The 14,804-nt window shown below is 57.5% G+C and overlaps 1 protein-coding gene across 1 annotated transcript; it reads left to right on the top strand.

Moving 5' to 3' along the window:
- Window positions 1-1,359: 1,359 nt before the first annotated feature.
- PRSS53 (serine protease 53) lies at window positions 1,360-14,035 on the top strand. The gene is made up of 19 exons (XM_065591215.1): window positions 1,360-1,430; window positions 2,951-3,119; window positions 4,320-4,600; window positions 4,713-4,879; window positions 5,066-5,282; window positions 5,587-5,737; window positions 6,122-6,381; window positions 6,528-6,691; window positions 7,492-7,723; window positions 8,066-8,122; window positions 8,606-8,665; window positions 9,149-9,208; window positions 9,592-9,651; window positions 10,039-10,098; window positions 10,487-10,543; window positions 11,113-11,169; window positions 11,659-11,715; window positions 12,275-12,331; window positions 13,224-14,035. Exons 2-19 carry the CDS (start codon window positions 3,058-3,060, stop codon window positions 13,265-13,267), a joined length of 2,103 nt encoding a protein of 700 aa, XP_065447287.1. The 5' UTR covers window positions 1,360-1,430; window positions 2,951-3,057; the 3' UTR covers window positions 13,268-14,035.
- Window positions 14,036-14,804: the final 769 nt, after the last annotated feature.

The following is a 14,804-nucleotide window of genomic DNA, read 5'->3' as shown; positions in this document are numbered from 1 at the left end:
CCCATGCTCCAGGGCAGAAAGGAATTGCCTGTGAGTGGGAACAGGAAGGAAGAGCTTCCTCTCTGTCAAACACCGTGGTGCAAGAGACATTCAGCAACAGAGTGAGGAGATGGCAACTTCCTCGGATACATCACTGCTGGAGCGGGCAGGATACAGAGCCAGATGGGGCCATGGAAATCCCAGCACTGGTAGATGAGCACCGTGCCCCCTGGACCGCACCCACATGAGGCACCTCCACCCAGGAGGTGAGAGCTTCCTAGAGGGGAATCCAGAGGGGACCGAGCCAGGCAAGGTGCAGTCACTGTTCACATTAACATCCCACCACTGCTATTGAGCCCCCATTCCCTGCAGCAGCGAGGGGAGGGCGCCCCCTACTGAGCCCCCCACCCTCCCGCTGCGTGCAGCACAGCGCCCCCTGGTGCCACACTGGGGGGCAGCAGCGAGGGGAGTGCTCCCCCTACTGAGCCCCCCACCCTCCTGCTGTGTGCAGCACAGCGCCCCCTGGTGCCATACTGGGGGGCAGCAGCGAGGGGAGTGCTCCCCCTACTGAGCCCCCCACCTTCCTGCTGTATGCAGCACAGCGCCCCCTGGTGCCACACTGGGGGGCAGCAGCGAGGGGAGTGCTCCCCCTACTGAGCCCCCCACCCTCCCGCTGCATGCAGCACAGCGCCCCCTGGTGCCACACTGGGCCATCGGTGCCAGCACTGACTGCCAGGGGAAAGCGTCCCCTACCGAGTTGCTCCCTGCAGCACAGCGCCCCCTAGTGGTGCACTGGGGCATTGGCGCCAGCACTGACTGCCCGGGGAGGGCGCCCCCTAGCGCACGGCCCTATGTGTTTGTAAGCACAATACCAATATTTGCTTGTTACTTTTTAAAAACGGTTTCCTTTTCTTTCACCCAGGTGATTTTGTTGGGTTTTTAACCATTTCATATTCCCCCACCCCCTTAAGTGTCCTTGGGCTTTAGAGCCTTTTGTTTTTTAGTCTATTGCCTTTTTATCCTCTGAGAACTGCAAATAGAACCCAGGTGTCCTGCTGACTCCCTTCCCCTGCTCTAACCACCAGACCCACTCCCTCCCCAGAGCCAGCAATAGAACCCAGGAGTCCTGACTCCCAGCCCCTCATGCTCTAACGCACTAGCCCCCATGGTCCTCCCAGAGCCAGGGATGGAACCCAGGAGTCCTAGCTCCCAACCCCTCATGTTCTAACCCGTGAGCTCTAATCCACAGAAGATGATGCCTCAGAAATGTAAGTTCTCCCTTCTAAGTCCACTGGACATATTGGGCCTGGCCTGGCCTGGAGTCAGATTCTGGGGCTTGCTGAGCCAGCACCTCCCTCCAGAGGAAATCATCCCCCAGAGGCTACTGACACAGGCTCCTCACCCTTGTTTTCTCTCCCTTACAGGCCTCCAGCAAGGAGCAGCAGCAGCAGGTAGGAAGCCCAACATCCCTCTGATCTGAACTTGTGGGACAGGAGGCACCTGAGGTTGGCTGCCCTCCTCCAGGCTCCTGAGTGGCTGGTTCCATCTGCCCCGGAGCTGTGGTGGGTGGGGAGTAGGAACGGCGGCTCTGGAAAGGAGGAGTTATGCACTTCACAGTAGGCTTCTGCAAATGAGTCAATGCCCAGAGCACTGGGCTGACATCCACAAGAGGAAGGTCAACAAGGACAAGCGCAAAGTGCAGCACGAAGGAAGGAAAAGTCAAATGCACAGCTACAAAATGGGGAATAACTGGCTAGGTGTAGTACTCCTGGGAAGGCTACGGGGCTTATAGCACATCACAGGGAGAATAGGAGTCGACCGTGTGACGCAGGCTAACATCAGTCTGGGGTGTACGAGCAGGAGTGTCGTATGGAAGACCCGGGAGGTCATTGTTCCCCTCTGCTCAGCACTGGTGAGGTCTCAGCTGGAGGACTGTGTCCAGGTCTGAGTACCACGCTTTAGGAAAGATGTGGACAAATTGGAGAGAGTCCAGAGGAGAGCAAAAAACCTGGGAAAAGTTTAGACCACCTGAGCTATGAGGAAAGGTTCAAAAGACAGGGCGTGTTTAGCCTTGAGAAAAGAAGACTAAGGGGGGACCTGATAACAGTCTTCAAATAGGTTAAGGATTCTTGTACAGAGGCTGGTGATCAATTGTTCGCCACGTCCACCGATGGTAGGACAAGAAGCAATGGGCTTAATCTGCAGCAAGGAAGATTTAGGTTAGAAATTAGAAGAAAACTTTCTAACTCTCAGGGGAGTGAAGCTCTGGAACGGGCTTCCGAGGGAGGTTGTGGAATCCCCATCACTGGAGGTTTCTTAGGACAGGCTGGACAAACATCTATCAGGGCTGGTCTAGGTTTACTTGGTCCTGCCTCAGTGCAGGGGGCTGGACTTGATGCCCTCTCCTGGTCCCTTCCAGCCCCACATTTCCATGAGTCTATATTAATAGGATAGACAAGTAAAGCCATTGCAACATTTGCATGAAGGCTCCAGAGTTCCAGGCTGAGGGGCAAGGGAGGTTTGGTAAATCATGCAACGGATGCTGCAGAGACTTTGTCCAGTGCAATCCAGCTGCATGGAATGCACACATGCCACCAGGCATGTAAGGACAGTGAGACACACACAAGAGTATGCAGAATGAGGCTGACAAAATCGCGCACACCCACAACAGCAGTGACACACAACCACACACACACAGCCTCCCCATGCTTTAACCCACTAGACCCCACTCTCCTCCTGGAGCCAGGGATAGAACCCGGGAGTCCATGCCCCCTACCCTCCCTGCTCTAACCCACTAGACCCCACTCACTTCCCACAACCAGGGATAGATCCCAGGAGTCCTGGCTCCCAGCCCCTGCAGCTCTAACCCCCTAGACCCCACTCCCCTCCTGGAATAACCAGCTCCCTCTCTGTTTTTTTCATATATGGGGTAGGATTATTATGTGATCACTAATTTCCCCGCTCTCTACAGGACCAGTCTGTGGCCAGCAGAGAGACTTTAGCCGGATCGTCGGTGGGGACAATGCCCTGAGAGGGGAGTGGCCCTGGCAAGCCAGCCTGCAGCTCCGCGGGGAGCACATGTGTGGAGGGACGCTGATCGATGACAAATGGATTCTTTCAGCTGCTCACTGCTTCATCGGGTAAGTCTAGAACCTCAGAGCTAGAACCTTGGGGACAGAAGTCTGCATGGCCTCTAGAATGGGGCAGCTAGAACTACATGTGTCATCTAGTGCTGAGAGTAACAGGGCTGCTCATCTATAGCCATGGACACCAGATTTCTCAGTCTAGAACAGTACATACATCATCCAGGGGCAGAGAGCTGTTCTAGCACCCGGCATGGTATCCAGAATGGAGTTGAGAGCTGTGCATCTAGAACTGTATTTTACACCTAGATTAGAGAGATTGGATCTGTACATCCAGGACTATTGGATAGCCTAGGGAAAGAAAGCTAGAACCATGTGTGACACCCAGAATAGAAAGCCTACATTTATGATTCTAGATGTGACCTTTTCTCAAACCACCTACACCAGAGACTCTAGAAGTTAGTCTAGAAGTACAACATCCTGAGATGAAATCTAGAGCATCTGCAACATCTAGAAGGGTGTTCAAAAGATTTAGAGTACAGAGCAATTAGCCTAGAACCATGCACGGCATCTAGAACGAGCCTAGAGCTGGGCATGTAAACTGTGTGCACCAACTACAGTTGTGGCTCTAGATATGTATGCACAATCTGTAAAGAAAGGAGACATAAATCTAGAAAGGTGTGTACCATCAAAAGCAGTGAATCTAGAGCTGCATGCAGCATCTAGAACAAACATAGAGACAGGAAACTAAAACAATATGTACAAACCAGAGCAAAGAACCTCATGCTGTATACAACATCTAGAATTAGTCTAGACCCACAATTATATAATTTTATGTACTGTCTAGAACTGGTCTAGAACCATGAAGGTAGAACAGTGAGCACCAGCAAAAGCCATGAATTTAGTTTTGCAGGCACCATCTAGAATGAACCTAGAGCCATGAATCTACAACTGTCATCCAGAGCGAGTCTAGAGCCATGCATCTAAAAAGATGAACACCGCCAAGAGACACGAATCTGGAGCAGAGTGCATCATACTCAATAGTCCCAGAACAGGGAATCTAGAACCATCAACATCCATTAACCTAGAACCAAGTGCATCACCAAGAGTCAAGAAGCAAGCTAGATATATGTGTACAATCTGGGACAAGCCTAGAATTCAGTACCCCCAACAGAGCAATAAGCCTATAAAAGCAGGGTCTAGAACCCAGCATTTCCCCAGCCCGGTAATGACACCCTGTCTCTTATCTCCCTGCAGGAAAGACACAACCAAGGACCCATCCTCCTGGAAGGTGGTGCTAGGGCGTCTGCAGCTGAGTGGTGGCCCGTTACAGGGTGTAGTGCGGAACGTGTCCCAGATCATCACCCATGAGCGGTACAAAGACTACACCAAGGGCTTGGACATCACCCTGCTGCGACTGGCTGAGCCTGTCTCCTTCAGCCGTGACGTAGGCCCCATCTGCCTGCCCTACCCCAACCACCGATTCGCCTTCGGGTCCCAGTGCTGGGCCACTGGCTGGGGCAGGGTGAAGGAGGACAGTGAGTGAGAGGGGAGAGCTCCCGGCAAAGATGGAGACATCTAGCCCCCTGTCCACCCGGGGTACGCTCGTCCCCAACAGGGCACTGACACTTCTTCTTTCCCTCCCCACAGAGACCCTCCCACCCCCCAAGCCTCTCAAGAAGGTGGAGCTGGACCTGCTCAGTGCAGAGACCTGCAACTGCATCCACAATAACCTGCGCCAGAAGGAGCTCTCCAACCCTGCCGGGCCAGGGCTGATCTGTGCCGGGTCTCAGAGTGGGGGCCAGGGGCCCTGCCAGGTGAGAGTGAAAGGGGGTTGCAAGTTGGGGGCGGGGTTGGGCGAGGGGGTTAGAGAGAAGGAAGGGGAAGCAGATGGGTTGTGGGAGGAGAGCAGAGGGGCTGCCCCTTGTTTGGAGGGGGGTAGAAGGGGCAAAGGGATCACACCTTGCTCCCCAATCTGAATCTCCCTGCCCATCCCTCCCCAGGGTGATTCCGGGGGGCCGGTGGCCTGCTCCGAGAACGGGACGTGGTTCCAGGCCGGGATCATGAGCTTCTCAGTGGGCTGTGCCCGGCCCCACAGCCCCATCCTGCTGACCGAGGTCACGGCCTACACCGGCTGGATCCAGAACCACACGGGGGGAGCCTCCTTCTCTGTCCAGACTGCGCCGCCCCCATTCAGCAGCGACCATGGAAAATGCAGAGGTACGGCCAGTGGGGAATGGGACATGGGGCCTTTCCCCTCTAGGGGGCGCTGGCTCTGATCTAGCCACAGGGCAGGGGACTTGGTGGCTCAGGGAGGTGGGGAATGGGACATGGGGCCTTTCCCCTCTAGGGGGTACTGGCTCTGATCTGGCCACAGGGCAGAAGATTGGTTCATCTAGGGAGTGGGGACTGAGACATGGAGCCTTTCCCCTCTAGGGGGCGCTGGTTCTGTTCCAGCCCCAGAGTGGGGGACTGGCTGGCAGTGAGGGGCAGGTAATAGGCTACTGACTCCTAATCTCTCCAGGTTGCGGGAAGCTGAAGGGACATGAGCTGAGCGTCACTGCCAAGGGGCCTTGGCCCTGGTACGTGAGCCTACAATCTGGGGGGCAGCACGTCTGCGGGGGAACACTGATCTCTGAGAGCTGGGTGCTGGCGGCTGCTCACTGCTTCATCGGGTGAGTGAGGGGCATGAGGTGGGGGTGACCCAGCAGGGGTTGGGGAGGGAGGGAGAGGTGTCACACACCCCAGGGTATCCATGTCTCTATCAGAGATGAATGACTGTCTGTAATGGGTGCCCTACCCAGCTCCCCTCTGGACCCCACTCCCCTCCCAGAGATAGAACCCAGGAGTCCTGACCCCCACCCCGATCCTCCTCTGCTCTAAGCACTAGACCCCACTCTCCTCCCAGAGCCAGGGATAGAACCCAGAAGTCCTGACCCCCATCCCCTTCTGCTCTAACCACTAGACACCACTCCCCTACCAGAGCCATGGATCAAACCCTGAAGTCCTGACTCCCAGCTCTGACATATTAGTAACCCACTGTGGGGGCTGTGTTGCAGGCGGCAGGAACCCACAGACTGGAAGGTGCTCCTGGGTGAGCAGCGGGAGGGGGCAGAGCCACGCTGGCAAGAAGAGAGGGGCCTACAGAAGCTCATCCTCCACGCAGCCTACGTGAATGTGACCGACGGCTCTGACATCGCGCTGCTGATGCTCGCCAAGCCAGTGGTGTTTGGGGAGAACATCTGGGCTGTCTGCGTCCCCTACGACACACACCAATTCCAGCTCGGCAGCACCTGCTGGGTCAGGGGACGGGAGAATGGTATGTGGGACACGGGGGCCTTTCCCCTCTACGGGGTGCCGACCCCAATCCGGCCCCAGGCAGTAACTGGATGGCTCAAGGGACAGAGGGTGGGATAAGGGGTAGGGTTTGGTAACTTCCAACACAATGTCTCTGTGTTTTCACAGCTCGGGCATCCACACCGCAGCCACTCCAGGGCATGGAGGTGGATCTCATGGGACCTGTTGCCTGTAACTGCGCCTACAACCAGTCCAGCTCAGCTGGTGAGCCAGTGTCCATCCTCCCAGACATGCTTTGTGCTGCTCAACAGGAGAAGAACACCAGCTGTGAGGTGAGTGAGCCATCCTAGGCACAGCATGGCCCCAGGGTCTGCAGAACATCTGGGCAGCCACAACAGCTGGCTCTGAAGGACTGATCTCCATGGCTCCATCAATGGAGACATTCCCCCATTTTCCACACAAAGGCCTGGTTCGGGCAGGCTTTCCGTCCCCCCATCTCACCCCTGCCCCGTTTGCTTATCAGATGCTCTAGACGTTCAGGGTGCTTATAACTTGAATGTAGACGCTGGCGCCTCTGGAGCTGTCCATGGTGCTGAGGTGTCCTATCCTCCAGGGCTGAACCTTCCAGCATTCAGCAGGGCATGTGCCCAGCAGTACATGGGCCTTATGGTACTGTCCATGGTACTGAAATTTTCTATTGGCCATTGCTGAGCTACGTGCTTTTGGGTCAGGCAGGTTTCCCGCCCACCCTCGTTCCTCTGGAGCTGTCCATGGTACTGATGTGTCCTATTTTTGCCCAGGGCTGAGCCATCCAGTGTTGGGTAGGGCATGGATCCAGCATGTCCTGGTTCTCCTATTGTCCATGGCTCATCCATCCTGCCTTGGGTTGGGCATGGACGGAGCACGCCACAGCTCTCCATGGTGCAGAGATGGTCTGTGCAACCTCTGACCCACTGTGCACTGGGGTAGCTCATGGTCATTCATGGAGGAGGACTGTTTCACTGAATTTCTGGGATGTCTCCTCCTGCAGCCACTCCCTGGGGAAGACCCAGAATATCCGCTGTCCAACAGGCCCTGAGAACCCACCCCCTCTGGAGTTCATGCAGTTGTCCCTTTGCTCTTGACTCTCCAGGGCGATGATGGGGGGGCTCTGATTTGCAATGAGAAGGGCACCTGGTTCCTGACTGGCCTCTCCAGCTTTGGCAACGGCTGCGGGAGGAAGAGCCAGCCTGGGGTGTACACGGAAGTTAGAGCATACGAGAAATGGATCATGGACATCACGCGGGATGGTTACTTTGCCAAGCAGCCCATGCCAGTTCCAGCAGTCAAAGAAGAGGACAGATGCCCAATGAAGCCTACACCAAGTAAGGGGCGATCCAGACAGCAACCTCAATTCCTTTAGGTGCCCATTCTAAGCAGGGTGGGGCTAGGTCAATAGTTGGATGGGAGACCAGACAGGAAAAACAGTGTGCTGTACAGGGGGCAAGCTGCTCACTCATGGCAGTCAAGGCTGGCCCCAATGCCCCATAGTCACACTAGGAGGCACTGTGCTGTAGGGATTGGGGTAGGAACTCAAGAGTGGGTGGTCTCCCGTCACAGTCAGTGCTGACCCCAATGCCCCACGGCAACACTAGGGGGCGCTGTACTGCAGGAAACAATGTGGGTGACTCAGAGATACTCACTGACTATGCCTCTCTCTCCTGCAGCTCCTGGTGGAGATGGGGAAAAGCCAGTGCCAACTAGTGGTACCACAAGAGGGGAAGGTGAGTCCCTAAGCACCTGATGACACTTTTCCACTGCCCAGGCAGTCTGAGGGGTGTTCAGAAGTGTGGTCTCAATGCATAGCAATCTGCCCCTCCTGCAATCTGCCTCCCCAACCAAATCTACCTCCCAGCACCTGGGACAAACCTTCCACCCTGCCTGCCAACCACCAAACCATCCAGAGCCCAGCTCTGCCACCACCAGCCACTCTAGTGCGCCAATGGGGGGTGCCGAGCTGCAGGTGGTGGGGCAGAGCTCAGTAGCATGTTCTCTTCCCTGGCAGCCAGCGCTGGCCCTGATACCCCAGTGTGGTGGTAGAGGGCGCTGTGCTGTGGGAAGCAGATCAGGGGCTCAGTATTGGGCACTCTCCCCTGGCAGTCAGTGCTGACCCCAATGCCCCACTGCGACACTAGGGCGCGCTGGGCTGCAAGAAACAATGTGGGTGACTCAGAGACACTCACTGACTATACCTCTCTCTCCTGCAGGTTCCAGTGGAGAGGGGGGAAAGCCAGTGCCAACTACTGGTGGTACCACACGTGGGGAAGGTGAGTCCCTAAGCATCTGAGGACACTTTTTCACTGCCCAGGCAGCATAACTGGTGTTCAGAAGTGTGGTCTCACTGCAAAGAGACCTGACCCTCCTGCAATCTGCCTCCCCAACCAGATCTACCTCCCAGCACCTGGGACATGCCTTCCACCCTGCCTGCCAACCGCCAAACCATCCAGAGCCCAGTTCTGCCTCCACCAGCCACCCTAGTGCAGCACTAAGGGGCGCTGAGCTGCAGGTGGTGGGGCAGGGGAGAGCAGGGGGTGCCCTTCCCTGACAGTCAGTGCTGGCCCTGATACCCCAGTGTGGCGGTAGGGGGCGCTGTGCTGTGGGAAACAGAGTAAAGGTTCAGTATTGGGCACTCTCCCCTCACAGTCAGTGCGGACCCCAATGCTCCACTGCGACACTAGGGCGCGCTGGGCTGCAGGAAACAATGTGGGTGACTCAGAGACACGCCCTGACTATACCTCTCTCTCCTGCAGGTTCCGGTGGAGAGGGGGGAATGCCACTCTCAACTACTGGTGGTACTACAAGAGGGGAAGGTGAGTCCCTAAACTTTCCACTTTTCCACTGCCCAGGCAGTCTGAGGGGTCTTCAGAAGTGTGGTCTCAATGCATAGCAATCTGCCCCTCCTGCAATCTGCCTCCCCAACCAAATCTACCTCCCAGCACCTGGGACAAACCTTCTACCCTGCCTGCCAACCACCAAACCATCCAGAGCCCAGCTCTGCCACTACCAGCCACTCTAGTGTGCCACTGTGGGGTGCCGAACTGCAGGTGGTGGGGCAGAGCTCAGTAGCGTGTTCTCTTCCCTGGCAGTCAGTGCTGACCCCAATGCCCCACTGAGACACTAGGGGGCGCTGGGCTGCAGGAAACAATGTGGGTGACTCAGGGACACTCACTGATCATGCCTGTCTCTCCTGCAGGTTCCAGTGGAGAGGGGGAAAAGCCAGTGCCAACTACTGGTGGTACCACAGGTGGGGAAGGTGAGTCCCTAAGCAACTGAGGACACTTTTCCACTGCCCAGGCAGCATAACTGGTGTTCAGAAGTGTGGTCTCACTGCAGAGCGACCTGACCCTCCTGCAATCTACCTCCCCAACCAGAGCTACCTCCAGCTCCTGGGACAAGCCTTCCACCCTGCCTGCCAACCGCCAAACCATCCAGAGCCCAGCTCTGCCACCACCAGCCACTCTAGTGCGCCACTGGGGGGTGCCAAGCTGCAGGTGGTGGGGCAGAGCTCAGTAGCATGTTCTCTCCCCTGGCAGCCAGTGCTGGCCCTGATACCCCAGTGTGGCGGCAGAGGGCGCTGTGCTGTGGGAAACAATGTGGGTGACTCAGGGACACTCACTGACCATGCCTCTCTCTCCTGCAGGTTCCAGTGGAGAGGGGGAAAAGCCAGTGCCAACTACTGGTGGTACCACAGGTGGGGAAGGTGAGTCCCTAAGCATCTGAGGACACTTTTTCACTGCCCAGGCAGCATAAATAGTGTTCAGAAGTGTGGTCTCACTGCATAGCGACCTGGTGCTCCTGCAATCTGCCTGCCCAACCAGAGCTACCTCCCAGCACCTGGGACATACCTTCCACCCTGCCTGCCAACCGCCAAACCATCCAGAGCCCAGCTCTGCCTCCACCAGCTACTCCAGTGTGGCACTAGGGGGCACTGCACGGCGGGAAGCAGCGCAAGGGCTCAGTAGGGGGTGCTGTGTTCTGGCAGTCAGGGCTGACCCCAGTGCCCCAGTGTAGTGTTAGGGGGCGCTGATCTGCTGCAGGGAACAATGTTGGTGATACACAGTTACTGACTATCCCTCTCTCTCCTTTAGGTTCTGGTGGAGAGGAGGAAAAGCCAGTGCCACCCGGTGGTGCCACAGAAGAGGAAGGTGAGTCGCTAAGCAACTGAGACCCCTTTTTCGCTTTCCAGGCAGTCTAGGGGGTATTTGGAAGTGTGGTCTCACTGCAGAGCGACCTGACCCTCCTGCAGTCTGCCCCCCACCCCCCGACCAGAACTACGTCCCAGCTCCTGGAGAAAAACCTTCCACCCTGCCTGCCAACCACAAAACCATCCAGAGCCCAGCTCTGCCTCCACCAGCCATTCTGGTGTGGCACTAGGGGGTGCTGTGTTGCAGGGAGTGGGGGGCTCATTAAGGGACACTCTCCCCTAACAGTCAGTGCTGGCCCTGTTGTCCCAGTGTGGTGGTAGGAGGCACTGTACTGCACGGAGCAGAGCAAGTCAGTAGGAGACACTCTCCCCTCACAGCCAGTGCTGACCCCAATACCGCAGTGCAGCACTAGGGGGTGCTGCGCTGCAAGGATTGGGGCAGATGGCTCAGTAGGGAGCACTCTCTTCTGCTGACCCCAATGCCCCCTTGCAGTGCTAGGGGCACTGTGCTGCAGGGAACAAGGTTGGTAACTCGGAGACACTCCCTGACTATACTTCTTGCTGCTGCAGGTTCCGGTGGAGAGTGGGAAAAGCCAGTGCCGCCCGGTTGTGCCAAACGAGGAGAAGGTGAGTCCCTCAATGCCCGAGCCCCACTTTTCACTCCCCAGGCAGTCCCAGGGCTGTTCAGAAGTGTGGTCTCACTGCAGAGCGACCTGACCCTCCTGCAATCTACCTCCCCAACCAGAGCTACCTCCCAGCTCCTGGGCCCAACCTTCTACCCTACCTGCCAACCACCAAACCATCCAGAGCCCAGCTCTGCCTCCACCAGCCACTCTAGGGTGGCACTAGGGGGCACCGAGCTGCAGGTGGTGGGGCTGGGTGTCAGCAGGGGGCGCTCTCCCCTGGCAGTCAGTGCTGGCCCCGATGCCCCAGTGCAGCACTAGGGGTGGCCGTGGCTGCAGGGAGTGGGGCAGGGGCTCAGTAGGGGGTGCTCTCCCCTCACCACCAATGCTGACCCCCAATGCCACACTGCACTATGAGGGGCCGTTGTGCTGTAGGGAATAATTTGGGTGACTTAATAGAGACACTCACTGACTATACCTCTGTTCCCTACAGGTTCCAGTGGCAAGGGGCAGAAGCCAGTGCCACCTGGTTGTGCCAAACGAGGGGAAGGTGAGTCCCTTAGCACCTGAAGATACATTCACTCCCCAGGCAGTCCGAGGGGTGTTCGGAAGTGTGGTCTCACCGCAGAGCGACCTCACCCTCCTGCAATCTGCCTCCCCAACCAGAGCTACCTCCCAGCTCCTGGGACCAACCTTCCACCCTGCCTGCCAACCGCCAAACCATCCAGAGCCCAGCTCTGCCACCACCAGCCACTCTAGTGCGGCACTAGGGGGCGCTGAGCTGCGGGAAGCAGGGCAGAGACCCTCTCCCTTGGCAGTCAGTACTAGCCCCAGTGCCTCAGTGTGGCATTAGGGGGCGCTGAGCTGCAGGGAGCTAGGCTGGGGCTCAGTACGGGATGCTCGCCCTGTCAGGGCTGACAGCAATGCACCAGTGCAGTGTTAGAGGGCACCGTGCTACAGGGAGTAAGGCAGGGCTCAGTAGGGGGCGCTCTCCCCCAGCAGGCAGTGCTGGCCCCTGTGCCCCAGTGATGCACTAGGGGGCGCTGTGCTGCAGGGAACCATGTGGGTGATGCAGAGTCACTCACTGACTAGATCTCTCTCTCCTGCAGGTTCCAGTGGCAAGGGGCAGAAGCCAGTGCCACCCGGCGCTGCCAAACGAGGGGAAGGTGAGTCCCTTAGCACCTGAGGCCCCCTGTTCAGTCCCCTTAAAGTCTGGGGGTGTTCGGATGTCTGGTCTCACCGCAGAGCGACCTGACCCTCCTGCAATCTGCCTCCCCAACCAGAGCTACCTCCCAGCTCCTGGGCCCAACCTTCCACCCTGCCTGCCAACCACCAAACCATCCAGAGTCCAGCTCTGCCACCACCAGCCACTCTAGTGCGGCACTAGGGGGCGCTGAGCTGCGAGAAGCAGGGCAGAGACCCTCTCCCCTGGCAGTCAGTACTAGCCCCAGTGCCTCCGTGTGGCATTAGGGGGCGCTGTGCTGCAGGGAGCGGGGTGGGGGCTCGAAAGAGGTGCTGTCCCCAGGCAGTCAGGGATGGCCCCAAGGCAGCACTAGGGGGCGCTGTGCTGACAATGTTCATTGCAGTGTCTCTGGCACTTTCGTCTTTAATCCAAGTGTTCATTCTGGTGTCTTAGCCGAATCCCTCGCTCTGCCTCCCTCGCTCCCCCCCTGCACTTTCAGCTGGATACCAGGGTCACCTCCTCTTCCTGTATTAAACTGTGTGCTGGTCGCTCAGTACCCAGCCACCCACCCCAGAGGCGACTGCATCTCAGGGCCGGGTGTGCTATCCCTGTGCTGCGTTGTGTGCAGCTGTTCCCCAGCTGCCCCACCCCAGAGCTGGCTGCATCTCAGCGCCAGGTGAGCCATCCCCATGCAGCTTCACTGCGCAGCTGCTCCCCTGCAACTCCACCCCAGAGGTGGCTGCATCTCAGCGCCAAGCCAGTGATCCCTGTGTGTGCAGCTTCTAAAGTGCTTTGGGATCCACTAAAGTATCATAATCATGGGTAAAGATACCCCATGAACTCACTGCCTGTTGTCTTTCTGGTCACTTTCACAGATAAAAAAGTGAAGGGACACAAAGGAAAGATCCATGTCTCTTAGCCACCAACCCACAGAAGAGAATTCTGGCTCCCCCCACGCTTCGTCTGTTTGCTTCACCCAATGGAAGATTGTCACGTGCCAATCGGCAGCTCTATTTCCTGGGTGGTCCCAGCTGCTGAGATGTCGAATCGGGCATGAGAGAAGCCACTCGCCTTCATTTGTGCTATGATCCCCTCCCAGTGGGATCTCCTACCCAGCAGAATCCCGCATCCTATGGATATAGAAATGACATTGCCTGACGCCGCAATGCAGCTGGCTCTGGGGAGGAACGTTTTTGTTTAATTGCCTATTAATTATTATTAATTATTATTATTATTATTATTTATGATACAATAGTATCCAGAGACTCTAACTGAGATTGGGGTCTCCATTGTGCTGAACACGGCACAGATCCCAACCGAGATTGGGGGTCCCCATTCGAGTTCTACACAGACCCTGACCGAGATCGGGGCCCTCCTGTCGCACCGGGCGCCTCACAGCTCAGGGACCCTGTTGTGCTGGGCGCTGCACAGACCCCGACCGAGATCGGGGTTCTAGCTTTGTTCACAGCACACCAGAGGCGACGTTTGCACCCAAAGTCTGATTGTCAATTCACTGGTGACCTTGGGTTTTCCCCACTACCACCCCAATTTGGGTTTCATTTGCCTCGTCTACCTATATCGCCTGGAGGAAATGGTAATGTTACAATGGCTTAAAATGAATGGAATACTGTTAATCACAGCACAATCATAGTTTTGCAATAGTGTTCAAACAATAATAAAAAACGGATTCACTAACCGCAGCAAAGGGCTTCGAGCTTCAATCTAGAGTTTAAGTTCAAAGTATTTCATATACTACGTTGCCCCCATATCAAGCCTCCCGCCCTGCTCCTTGCAACACAACGCCTCGTGCTGAGCCCCCACGCCTGCTCCCTGCTCCCCCAGCACCCCCTACTGAGCCCCCGCCCACTCCCTGCTCCCCCAGAACCCCCTGCTGAGCCCCCCGCCCACTCCCTGCTCCCCAGTACCCCCTACTGAGCCCCCGCCCTGCTCCCTGCAGCACAGCGCCCCCTACTCAGCCCCCCCGCCCACTCCCTGCTCCCCCAGTGCCCCCTACTGAGCCCCCGCCCACTCCCTGCTCCCCCAGTGCCCCCTACTGAGCCCCCGCCCACTCCCTGCTCCCCCAGCACCCCCCCCTGAGCCCCCCGCCCACTCCCTGCTCTCCAGCACCCCCCCTGAGCCCCCTGCCCACTCCCTGCTCCCCCAGCACCCCCTACTGAGCCCCCGCCCTGCTCCCTGCAGCACAGCACCCCCTACTGAGCCCACCAGCGGCTCCCTGCTCCCCAGCACCCCCTACTGATCCCCCCCACTCCCTGCTCCCCAGCGCCCCCTGCTGAGCCCCTGCCCACTCCCTGCTCCCCCAGTGCCCCCTACTGAGCCCCCGCCCACTCCCTGCTCCCCAGCACCCCCTCCTGAGCCCCCCGCTCACTCCCTGCTCCCCCAGCACCCCCTACTGACCCCCGCCCACTCCCTGCTACCCAGCACCCCCTACTGAGCCC

The sequence above is a fragment of the Chrysemys picta genome, chromosome 4 (genome assembly GCF_011386835.1).
Source record: "Chrysemys picta bellii isolate R12L10 chromosome 4, ASM1138683v2, whole genome shotgun sequence".
Classification (NCBI taxonomy): domain Eukaryota; kingdom Metazoa; phylum Chordata; order Testudines; family Emydidae; genus Chrysemys; species Chrysemys picta.
The sequence above is the reverse complement of the archived record's forward strand: the minus strand, read 5'-3'. Positions and strand labels throughout refer to the sequence as shown.